This window comes from Electrophorus electricus, chromosome 26 (genome assembly GCF_013358815.1).
Source record: "Electrophorus electricus isolate fEleEle1 chromosome 26, fEleEle1.pri, whole genome shotgun sequence".
Lineage (NCBI taxonomy): Eukaryota > Metazoa > Chordata > Actinopteri > Gymnotiformes > Gymnotidae > Electrophorus > Electrophorus electricus.
Window position 1 is genome coordinate 673,914 of NC_049560.1, and position 12,682 is coordinate 686,595.

Genomic DNA, 12,682 nt, shown 5'->3' on the forward strand with positions numbered 1-12,682 from the left:
GCGCTAATCTTCATGGACGTGTCTTGTTTTGGCAAAGGGGAGAAGACTCAGCTTGGCCACTCTGCGCAGGCTCCTGGCTTTGCCCCCAGTCAGTCTGGTTCAAGGTGGGCTTGGTCTCTCCACTCATGCCCCAGGAGAAATGTCCCCCTATTGTAGCCTCGCTGGCCCTAAGGGGTGGGCCGATGCTATTCACGCTGGGGGCCACTGGTGGCACCAGTGCAAGGTAGCCCTGGAAACAGGATCATGGCGAACTGACAGAAGGGAGCACACAGATGTGACTGAAGTGGAGTCTTAATTGGGATATGTGTGTGTGTGTGTGTGTGTGTGTGTGCATTGAAGAGTTGAATGATATGAATTATTATGCATAGTGATTTATATATGCTTCTTTGATGTTAATTTTTGTCTCTCTTCTGTGGAAGGTGAACTGGTGAACAGACACAGTACACTTGGCCTGGCAACAAGAATTTCTAAAATCCTATTTTTTTAATGGATTTTTGTTATTTCTCATAAAGGATTTTTGCTGTTTTTCTTTCTGTTGTGGTAAAAAAAAAAAGGATCAATGTGTCATTCCTAAAATATTCCCAGAATTAGAAATGGGGGTGGACCCTGTGATTTGTTTCATGGGCTGGGTTTATTAATGAGATGGTTTATGGACTAATGTCCAGCATCTCAGCAGGGAAGTGCGGGTTTGTGACTGAAAGGCTGATAATCCAGGGATACAACAAACCTTAGCCAATCCCTCCTTACACTACATGTGATGTTTGTCTCAGTACACAACCTTCTACTGCTTTATCAACTAGCCAATACTTTTACAGGAAACAGGGAACAGGGAAGAGTGCCACAGTCACCCCGACTCTCAAAAAGGTTCAACACTGCCACCTTCTGGATACCCCTTGACATGCCACATCTTATTCAGTGAGGGGCAACATTTCAGATGCTCGTTGGTCATTTCTGTTTGGTAGCATCAGCACTCAAAGCAGCAGTTTACGGTTTTCATATAGTTTAATTGGGAGTATTTTCAGGTCAGCAGATGTTCTTCTAATGTGCTTGAGTCATGTGGATAACCACAGAGAATTACACATGGAAAAAGTTTAAAGTTTCAGGGGCTTTCCTTCCTGGTAGAATGTGTAGTTGATGCACTGGGTGTGTTCTTTTGTGCAGTACCACGGTAAATCAAAAGCATGTCAGCAGAAGTCGTAAGTGTTTAGCTTAACCGTTTAGCTTCACTGTTTAGCGTAACCACATAACTGTTCAACCATGTCTGATTTGTCCACTGAACATGTGGCATTGCCATGTAAACAGAGCTTTTGTTTTCATTTTGCTCAAGCACCGTTCAGGGCCAAAGTCCAGACCCAAGGCCTCTGCATTCGTTGTTTGCGGTTCTGGGTTTGGTTAGAGGTGCGCCCTCTCTCTCTCTCTCTCTCTCTCTCTCCTGCGTGAAACTGATGCAGTAGAAAAGAACAGCGTTAGAGATACAGGCCCTCTGTTGCCTCACTCATGGCCATCATAACGCTGTCTAATCTCATCCCTCCAGCATCTCTCTCTCCTGTGGCCTCGGGCAGATCGTTCCCTCAGTTACATCTCGAGTAGGTAATGTGTTGCAGTGGGAGACTCTTCGTCCAAACAGAATCTCTCACTGTGCCGCACCTTCTGGTCTCTTCAGGGGATTCGTTTTAAAACAGGAAGTGACATGGCTGTATGCTCAGAAACAGTAGCCAGCTCAAGACCAAAAAGGTTAGCCAAATGCTCAAAACATCCAAAATGATATCGTCCAAAATTTACATGGACGCAACATTGCATATTGTACGCTGTGTATAGCGATTGTGTCAGCGATGCATCTGTGACGATGCTGTTGAACAGCGATAAGAGACCGAAAACACGTGAGGAGACGGGACAGGCAGAACCAGGCCGAACTGTGCAACACAGAGTACAAGTGAAAGGAGTGAGAAGTGTGGAAAAGTTGAAAAAATGGAAATACGAGGAGAGATAATCACGGTCAAGTATCTGTGCCGTGACCAGAAGGCTCAGTGGAAATGCCTTGAGAAGTGAACAGAGGAAGACGAAGAGCAAGATTTGGGGGAAAGGAGATGAAGAACAGCTATTGGCCGCTCATTGCGTATCTTTTCCATAACCTTCTAACCAAACAGATGAGCTAATCTAGCTCAGCGGATACATTTAATTGAGGCTGTGCTCCTCACAGAATGTTCGTGTTTGTGTGTATGTATGTGTGTGTTTCTTGTTTCCATGGGAAAAACAAGCGACCATTAATCAAAGGGGAAGTCCAAACTCTTTAGCTCTTTAGTCTTTAGCTAAGCAAATATTTTTTTCTGTGACTTCTTCATGGTTTGCCTCATTTGAGCCAGTCACCCCAGTGAACCGAGATCAGTGATGTCAGCAAGGGACACGTTGCTGTGAGAAATGTTTTGATGGCAGTAGCAAGCTCATCGCGTCACTTTTACTCAAGTGCTCTAAACGCAGTTATCGTACCTCTGTTTCCTGTGCCATGTCTCTTTCAAATGCATTTGAAGACGTATGACTAAATCACCTATTATGCTGCGTGGTGCGGTCTACATGTGTTGCTGTTAATCACCATCACTCCCAAACCTGTTAGTCGCATGAATCAAGGTAAATCCATTCAGCTCAACACCATGGAGTGTCTGGGGGCCATCTAGATTGCCATTTTCATAATTAAGACTCAGCTATAATGAGGAGAGAGAATTATTCTGGAGTCACTGGATCCTCCATGTTGTCCTTAAGTACAGCAAGGTGTACAGCAATAAGGTTTAAAAGATCATTTCCAAATGTGTCCCTGCTTTTAAACATAACTTTATGACCTAATAGGTATTTAGGTGAATTTCAGTAAAGATCCAGGGTTTCTGTTGGCATAGAAAAAGAATTGGTGCATTCCTTGTTTTTAATATGCTTTAAATTAAAATGTAAATGATATTATTACATCTAGTTTCATATACAGTTCCTTGCTATATTTTCCCTGGATTATTGCCGTGACTTGAAGAGGGAAGGGATACTGATTTTATAGTGAAAACATTTAACAGTGGCAACACACGATGCTGAAAACTCAAGACAAAGGCAACTTTGCAAATTAATAACGAAAGTAAAACAATTATGTGACTCTTGTCAGTTCCTGAATATTTTCTACAATCTACAGTCTCACTCTTATAAGATGGAAGGCAGCCACAGAAGTCCTTCCAGCTGCAAAGAGCCTGGGAAGGTTGGAGAAATCCCTCAGCCTCTGCAGCTCGGAATATCTGACCATATGCTGACTTTTCCACGATGTCGTAATGGTTGCAGTCATCGTGTGAGTGACTGAATGATATTTGTCACCGGGCCTCTTTTGCTTTTTGTACCTTTCAAGGAAGCGCACCGGTGTGGTGTGTAAAACGGCGCGTGTGTCAGAGCTCAGTCCACACCCTGCCAGGTATGCCCCAGTGACCACAGCAGGACTGCCAATGCTCACGGCACTGGGCTTCATCCTGCAGCCCTCCTGAAAACCACTGCACAGTCCTGCACCGCTCACACTAAGATCTTTCTGTCTAGCCATCACGAAATTGTAATCATTGCATTCCTTCTGCCTCACTTCCAACCGCTTGTGCTCCACGGTCGACCTTTAGTTATTATTCCAGAGTGAGAGCATTTAACAGCCATTCTGTGTGTTTAATCAATGCCTTAACCCATCTGACCTTTAAGCATTGCCCCATTGATCACATGCTCTGCTGACCACGGTACTCAGCGTAGCAACCAAACATCCATGGCAACCATGACAATTAAAACCTTTCCTTACTTCACTTGCTTATTAGATACTGACTGCTTTTAATGAGCAACCTGCCTCCTAATCAACTGTTTCCCCTGTGTTTGAGCACGATGACAGAGGTGAGGCATACAGATAAATAACAAATGTTGAAACACTCCTGTAGTGCTCGCAGCAACCAGGCAATATATGTTAGCTTTTCTGGCCCTTTTGCCTACTGTGGATACCTTCAGAAAAGAGAGCATTTTGATTCTACCCTAATTACTCAAGTAATGAAAACATATTTTAAATATGGGCTGGTGAACCAAAATATGGGCTGGTAAACCAAAATTTGGTACATCCGTATGCAATAGAAATTAGTGGGCAAAATCTACCTGAATTGCTTTTCTACATGCTCAGTATTTGACTTCCAGGAGAAGTCGGTCTCCGCGACTCGGTCTCCGCCGCTCAAACAGCTGCTGTGGGAATAGCAGGCAGACGCCTCCTCCTTCCCTGTCATTTACCCTGCAGGATCCTGCTCCATGTACCCCATGCAACGTTTCCCATCTTAATGCCTCTGTAGCTCCGTCACAGCTATCCCTGCTCTGGTGTGCCCTGGGAAGACTCGGCTCATCAGACTGCGTCAGCTGCAAAAACTTGTAGCCCCATAGCCCTCGTGGATGGCATAGTAGGGAATATCCAGGACTTTTCTGATAACTGTGGGTGAAAAGATGGCTTAGTATGCAAGGAGGGATGTGTATTATTTATGCTCAGCTTGCCATGGGATAATTAATTGGAAACAGGTGTTGTTGCATGTGTAATGAGGGGAGCGCATTGCAATCAAGGGTGGCCACGTTTGTAGAGAGTGGAGCGGCGGCGAGAAGTAAAGCTGAATGTGAAATCACTCGTCTGCAGTTCCTATGTAACATTCTCTAAATGATATTAACTAGATAAGTCAGTCATGGACAGTAGTGCTGGTAGCAGCAAAAGCCACTGTGGCGTTGAATTTGTTCTTACAGTGTTTATTTGTGTCCAGCCGGACATACATTAACAGTGTAGGTGTTAATCAGTACCGCTGGAGGTCATTTAACGCTGCATATGTTGATTTAAGACTGCAGGTGTTAATTCAGTAGTGGCAATGTTGCTGTGTTGTATTTGCTTTTCATTAGGCAGTCTGACTAGATTTATTTTCCCCAGTACTGGCCTGGGCTTCCCCAGCAGGGGGCGATGTTGATGGTTTCCCCTTCCCTAACACCTGTTTTAAAGGACATGCTAATTAGCTGAAGAGGTGGGTACAAGAACAGAGCAGGCAGTGCCCTGTAAGAGCAGTCGAGGGAAGTACAGCGACTCTCCAGAACTAGGCTGAAAAAGCTGTCTTAAAAGCCGTAATACAGGCAATGTCGGTGTGTGAGCGCGGTCATTTGCAAGCCAGTTTGTGACACGATAACCATCTTACAGATACTTGCATTAGCTGAGAAGCTGAAGTGCCAACGCATAAATGAGATTATTGCACGTAGCACCAAAATGGACATGCTAGCATAATCTGAGCACAATACTAATTGATATAAATTATATAGCAAAACGCAAGTCTCTATGCATCATGGTGGTTCTTAACTAACTAGTCTGTGATCCCTTTGCATTACAGTTTACAAAATCATAATCTTTGTGTAACAGTAGTTGAATAATTACATTATGAGTCCACAACGCACAGAGAATTAGGACAATACCACAAAATATTTAGCATGCCCTATCTGACAAATACAGAGTGATTTCGTCACAACCTGTCCTGACCTTTTGCCATGCAACACTGTACACTGTAAACCTTTATATATCATACATGATGATATAATGGAAGTACACCACTATCTTTGTGTATTCTCTGTTTAACCAGACATAACCAGATGAAAATAGCCAGACATGTGCTATTGAGTGATTTGAGCAGCAGGCCTACAGCATGCCATAATGTAATTCCATTAAAGTGATCATAGTTGTACTGTAGTTGTAGTTCTTCCATTCTAGGATTATCTTTGTGCTATATTACTCTTGAAAAGTCAGGGCAAAAAAATATAGCACAGAGTGAACCAGAACAAACCCGCCTTCTTGGTGTGTCAGTCCCTCATGCCTACTTAGCTCAACAATGATCGTATTTGTTTTCCTAACATTCAGTACCACTCAGTGAGATGGGCCACTTGATTTCTGAATGCGATTTCGTCATTGTTATTCATTAGACCACGCAATGCCATCATATTTTGTTGTCTGGATTGGGTAATCAGACTCATGAGAAGACTGAATTGTAACTGAATACTGTCTGGCAAAAGAGTAGCCAGACATCAGGTGAAAGAGATTAATAAGAGAAATATGTGGAACTCTCCAAAAAAAGTTCCAGTATCCTTATACCAACCTCCTCCCTTAGTTCACAGGACTAAGTCAGTTTAGACTGTTCATTAGATAGATATGCTGTTATTGAGTTGCTGTGCTTCCCTTTTTGACGTTACTCAGTAACAATGTAGCAGAGCAGCTCATATGAGTCTTATTACCCATGTCAAACATATTCCACTTGCCTGCCCTCAATGGGTCTCCAAGAACAGGCCGTGAGGTCAATGGTTAGATTTGTAGCACAAATGTGCCTTCAGGCTTCATGGTGAGTGAGCCTTTGGACTTTATGCTGAATCATTAAAGCCTCCGAGGTTGCGGCCTGAGCCACATGGATTCCCGCCCCTGCTTCACATGGGTGGGAGTTAATCAGCCTGTTTGCTTGCAGGCTTTAGAAAAGATGGAATTAAGAAGATGATCTCAAATGTTCTGCTTCAGTGGCTGTCATTCTTTTCCTCTCTTGGTTAATTGTGTTACATGTTGGAACCATATTGGTACTTGGAGGGCAACAATCGTAACTGAGAAACCAGCACGTGAACCAACAGAAAACTGTGAAGACACCGTAAGCTTAGTCTCTAACAGCTTTGCCCTTCTGTCTTCTCTGTCACCCCTTCTACTCCTCAGCTACACAGATCGTGTGGTGGGCAGCGGTCTGCTCGCACAGAGGCACAACCCTGAGATGAAGGTCAGAGGTGTGGACCCAGTCCTGGTCGAGGCCAAAGAGAGGCTGGAGCAGTTTAATCAGGTAAAAGTGAAAAACAAAAGTCAAGTCTAATGTAGGAGTGCCTGTGTCGGCCAGGTGCGTTCTGTAGCTGGCTGGAACTGTGGGATTTGAGTGCCAATTCCACATGCGTGGATGACATTGTTTGTGCATAGCTCCTTCTTCAGCAGAAATCAGCTAGGGACGCTGACACAGTTTCACTCGCCTGAAGAGACAACTGGTAGTGATATATAACAAAGAGCAGCGCTGTAAGGAATACCTTAGTTCATGAAGAGTATTTGAACTGGCTGTGCAGCTCTATTCACTGTCTTCGCTTTTTTGGAGTATGTTGTGTTCTAGTAAGTGCCTCTGTTCAAGCCAGTGCAGCGTCCCTTTCAGCAAAGACTTTCTACTGGAGTCTGCTGGAGAAGCAGTGGAACCACCTCCCATGCTTAGAGCGGCTGGAGTGTGGCATGAGCCCGGGATTTAGCCCTCTGATCCTTTTCCCTGAATGTGCTGCTGGGAGCTCTCCAAAGAGACCGGAGCTCTGGCTCAGGCAGCTGGGTTTGGGAGGGGACGAGGGCCATCCGCTTGGCTCCCCGAGGCCCTTTGCTAATGCTGTGCACAGCTCCATTAAAACTAGACGTTCTGGTTCCTCATCATGACCCCACCCCGGGCCTTAGAAGCTCACTGGGCTACTGCTTGCATCTCCTCCAAGGAAGAGCCTGGGGAAGTCCAATGGATTTGGATAAGAGGTCAAGAACGTTACATTACATCCAACTACTCATCTTACTCATCTTTTCAGCTCCACGTACAGACAATTGTACACCTCAGTGAGGAGAGACAGCTTAAAATAGTAGTGTCCTGAATGGAGTGTCCTGAAACACTAGAACATGTGGCCTTGGAGAGTGACAAAGTGGGTGGCAATGGAAAGCGAGCAGTTGCCAGATGCTTTAAAGAGAAACCCAATGTTTGCAGTCAGTGTGCGAGAACAACATGACACTCTCTTAACACAATGTGCTCTTTTCTTGTAACGTTACCTGAGTAACTATGAAACTGACACATCACTTGTTATTGTGCTAGTTGCCACCAGGGTGTCAGTTATGCTTTTAATACCAAAGGGCCTTGCGGTTTTGAGGGAATTTGTGCACCATAGGGTGGTTTTGAGTATCACAGAGGATGCCTTGGCCACGTGGAGCATGCTTCCACAAGCACACATCCAACAGATAACACTTCCGACAGCAACACTACCACACTACAACTCAGACACATGCTCACTTCACGGATAGGTGTCCAATGTTCCATTTTTCACATTTGAGTTTGAAGACAACACACAAACACTTAAAAAAAGATAATTGATCTGAATGCAAATTACGCAAAAAGGGTGCTTGGAAAAAGCCTCTCATCCGGCAGCTTGCACCGCTCTGTGTTAAACGCTGCTGAGAGTTGAGTATTTCACTGCTCGCTCCCAGGGGCGAATCCTCTCCAAGTGCAGAGGAAATTTATGCCCTGTAAGGGCGAGTGTACCCGTAAGGACATTACTCGTCTCTCTCTGCACTCGCCCCACTGCCATGAGTGGATAATATGATGTAACTGCACTTTTTTCCCAGCACAGTCAAGTTATTTATGGGAGCTTTTACCAAAACAGCAATTAAGAGTCCCTAGACATGGTCTCTGAACTGCTGGTTTATTGATTTACCAAAAGCTTTTGATATGCTGTATTATTTATCTGGTGCAGCATGTGGGATCTTGGTCTTGATCGGTAGTATCGGTAGTATAAAGATTCCCTGTGATGTAGTCACATATGTATTCATCTATTACCTCAACCAGGTTAGCCCGAGTAACTACACACTCAGGATTTCTCATAACCAGTCCATATATATTTTATGGAAGTTCTCCTTTTCCTTTAAACTATGACTACTCTCTGGTTTATTGCTGGGGATCTGTTCTGCAGGCACTGCTGTGAGCAGTTTGACTGTGTGCTATCTGTCCCTGGGTATGGGAAGATCGCAGCTCGGCTGACATGCCTTCATATAGTTCTTCCACAGAATTCCGCCCACATGTTTCTCTTAACAGATGATTCCATCCCTACACAAACCTCCCCCTAAGAGGAAAGAATTTGCCATAATGCTTCACACGTTTACAATGTGTTTGTGTTCATGAGTTCATGAGAGAACAGTCATTGCTACCAGGTTTGCTCGGATCTGAGTCTACCCTGCACCTTGGCCTTCTCCTCCATCATCCTCACTCGTTTCCTCAGACCGTCTGAGTCCCCTCTTAGCCCAGTTGATAGGAGTAGTCTCTCAAAATGGGCTGGTTGTCAAGGGAATGGGGTTTTGGCAACAAACCCCTTTCACACGCAGCATGCTGTCAGATCGATTTGTGTGTGCGAATGTTGGCCGCTTTCTCAACCAGACTATACTGAACCATAATAAATCCATTTCTCACTACTTTAATGCCTAAATACTGTAAATATTATTATTATTATTATTAAAATCATAACTGAACTGCAAAATTGAAGCAGCTACTTAGCTAAATGACAAAACAGTCAGTAAACGTGGAATTATAATAGGTATTTCTGCATTGTTTCATCTACAATTGTCTCCCTCTTTTGCTTGTAGGACAGTCACATCCGGCAGTGTTGCCATGGCATCCATTTGACATGTGACATAATTTATTATACAGTAGTTAATGACCGAGGCCTCTGGACATATGAGGACAGTGGGAGGACTGTGCAAGTTAACTGCCAGAAGTTCCCATCAAGTCCATTTGGGAAGATACTTACAAATTGAAATAATTATTTTGTATAATTTAAATAATTCAAATAGTCATTTCGTATGATGGGGTCAAAGCATTTGTGTTCTGTCCTGTATGCTATTCCTGGGGTGTCTATATTAAAGGTATAACATAGATACCAACTTAGTAACTGCATATGTGAGAAAAGAAGTATAATAAATCACATGATTGTTTTTAGCTGTTCTTTTATATCTGATATCTGTTCTATATTTCTGTGTTTGTCTTTCTTCTTTGTGCCACTACATATGTTGAGAATTCTGCTGTTATAAGAGTGGAATTCACACTCGCGCATCCTTGCCTGTCTTCCCCTGTTGCTGTTGCTATAGCTGCTATTACAGATCACGAGCCATGACACCTTTTTCTGGAAGCCTCTGTGTGATCACGCATGGTTATTTAGACAGCCTGGGAGGTTTCAGTTCACTTACCTGCTTCAAAGAAACTTGCAGTCGTGAGAAATGAAGCCCGGCGATGTGCAGAAAAGAAACGGCACACCTTTTACGAGCTTTTATTGGAATTTTAGCATGAAGATTAATTGTCAGAAGACAGTTTGGATGCAAGCCAAAAGCAAATCCATTTACTGAGCTTGAGGTGGTGGGAAGTAAGGCTACTTAGAAAAGCAAAATTCAAGCATCAACAAAATATTCATTGGCCTTAGGACATATTGCCAATGTTAGAAATTCCCTTTAATAGCAACACATCACCCTTACACAGGTACTACCCAGGAGCCTGATTGCAGGGCACTTTTTTGAGTAGCTGGAGGATGTGTTGTGATGTTTCTGGTTTGTTCTTAGGGGATATGGCATGAGACAGGCCTGGGCGTAGACCTGCACGAGCAATTGGATGCTGGCAGCGGCAACACCATGGAAACCAGTGGCGAATGCGATGATGAAGATGGTTGCCAGGGATCAGGAGAGGATGAAGATGCACCAGGTGTGTCTCTGTGTTAAAATTTTACATGTTAAAATGTTGTGCCTGCAACTTTCGACAGGATACGTGCTGAAAGAGCAGCTTCAGCTCATGTACAGCTGTTGATTGTGCTAGGAGCAGCAATACACCAGTGATCTCTGAAAGGCCCTAACTCTTTCCAGACTTGCGTGATAATAAGCATACTATTGCGTGCCATGATGCAGAGGGTGGTAATGGAGATAATCTTCTGTGAATTTCTTCTCTTCTTGGAGGGAGAAAGTAACTAGGCTTCTTCAAGAGTAAACACTGGGTACAGCTTAGAGGCCTGTCTTTAGAGGGTAATGGATGTCAACAAACAAGCTTTTATGGAGCTGTGGATTGCCCCGCCCCAAAAAAGGGGGTTGACCACTTTAATAACCATTGTTATTGGTCCAGTGTCATGCTAAATGTGGTTCTCCTATTAAGTTGCTGACCAAGTATCTCAGTCTATTGTTTGAGAAACCAGGTTATAAACACAAACAGGAATATTTTTTTTTTTGGTAGAAATATTTAAAATATTATAGGGATATTGTGTGCTTGCAGTACACTGATCCTATCTTTGTTCTCTTTATTGTATTATATATTTCGAATTACAGTATTAACTTTACATTTTCAGTAGGGGACTGTTAGATTGCAGATTCTTGCAGCATTGATTACCTGAGGAACTTCACAGTAAACACCAGCAACACCAGCAACACATATGTTAATAAAGAAGAAATAGTTTGTTTGCAGATACAGTTGTCTAACAGAGAGAACTCAAGCAGCACATGATGATGCACTGTATCATTCTCTGATGATCTGGTAGCTGGCCAAACACTTTATACAGTTCTAGGTGGGGATGTTATAGATAGGTGAGAAATGGGGCCCCAGATAATCTAGATAGTTGGTGGTGATTCTTTAAAAACGAAGCAGTGTCTCTTCCTGCCAAATATTGGAATTACAGCGAGAAGCGAGAAGATGAATGTGAATAGGGGAAAATATACCCTAACAGGGACTCATACGTTCTTTAGAAGTTCTTTCTTAAGAAGAGGCATTTGCGGTCACTAACTGACTCATTGCTGATCCCATTGCTGAAACACACATTCACATGAGGTCTCAGGGAGATAGCTACCAACCTAGGCATCTAGCCGAGTGGGATACACAAAGCGGTTAGCAGTAAATGCAGCAATAAATACATTTAAAAAGCAATAAAGTAATAAAAGGGTGGCCAGGGAACATTTGGTGGAGACAATTTCAACTTCCACCTCTAAAAGAACTTCTACCAAGTGCCAAGCTAGGAAAAGGACATTGACTCTGAATGGACCATGTTCAAATACTCAGTCCTAGATCCAGCTGCAAGAAAGCGCCTGCCAAGACACTGGTGAACACCAACCATATGGTGAGGACAGCTTGCAAGTTGGAGAAGGAGTAACTTTTTCTTGAATAGATCTCTAAATTAATTTGAGAGGTATCAGAAAGACAGCAGCTAACGCAGTTGCTGAGACAAAAGTTCGCTCTTGGGAGGAGTTTGGAGAGGCCATGAAGAAAGACTTTTGGGTGTCCCCAAAGATGTTCTGGAAAACTTTGATGCCTCAGATGTAGAAAAGCCAGAATCATCCAAGCCAGTAGAAAAGCCAGAATCATCAGGGGTGGGGAAGTACTGACCTCTATTGGGGATATTGTTGAGCAGTGAAAGGAACATTTTGCAGAACTCATCAATGCCAAATGCGGCGGACATGACCTCATGTCAGGAGGCAGTGCCTGACACCGATGGTGCTTCAAATTCCATTTCTATGGATGAATTCACCATGGCAGTTAAAAAGCTGTGCAGTGGTAGGGCAGCAGGAGTGGATGACATTTCACCAGAGACACTATAGGCATTGGACAGGATCAGGGTTCTGCCATTAATATGCCTTTCCAATGTTGGATACACATGGACTGGCAACCTGAGTGGTAGTCCCTATATTTAACAAAGTGGACCAGAGGATGTGCTCCAAATATAGGGGAATCTATATGGGAATCCCACATCTGTCTGTTAGTTGAACCTAGGATATAGGAAGAATAATGCAGTTTTCACCCAAGTGATGGAACAGGGGAACAGTACATTTCAACAGCTTTCAGCTTTGTGAGGGCATCATGGGAGT

The 12,682-nt window shown here is 43.6% G+C and overlaps 1 protein-coding gene across 2 annotated transcripts in view; it reads left to right on the forward strand.

The window, feature by feature from the left end:
• gpc5b (glypican 5b) overlaps nt 1-12,682 on the forward strand; it is a 34,698-nt gene that overhangs the window by 13,552 nt on the left and 8,464 nt on the right. For both annotated transcript variants that reach the window (XM_027005550.2, XM_035523406.1), the window contains exons 7-8: nt 6,743-6,863; nt 10,406-10,544. In XM_027005550.2, the coding sequence (XP_026861351.2) occupies nt 6,743-6,863; nt 10,406-10,544 (260 nt within the window). The remainder of the gene's footprint in view (nt 1-6,742; nt 6,864-10,405; nt 10,545-12,682) is intronic.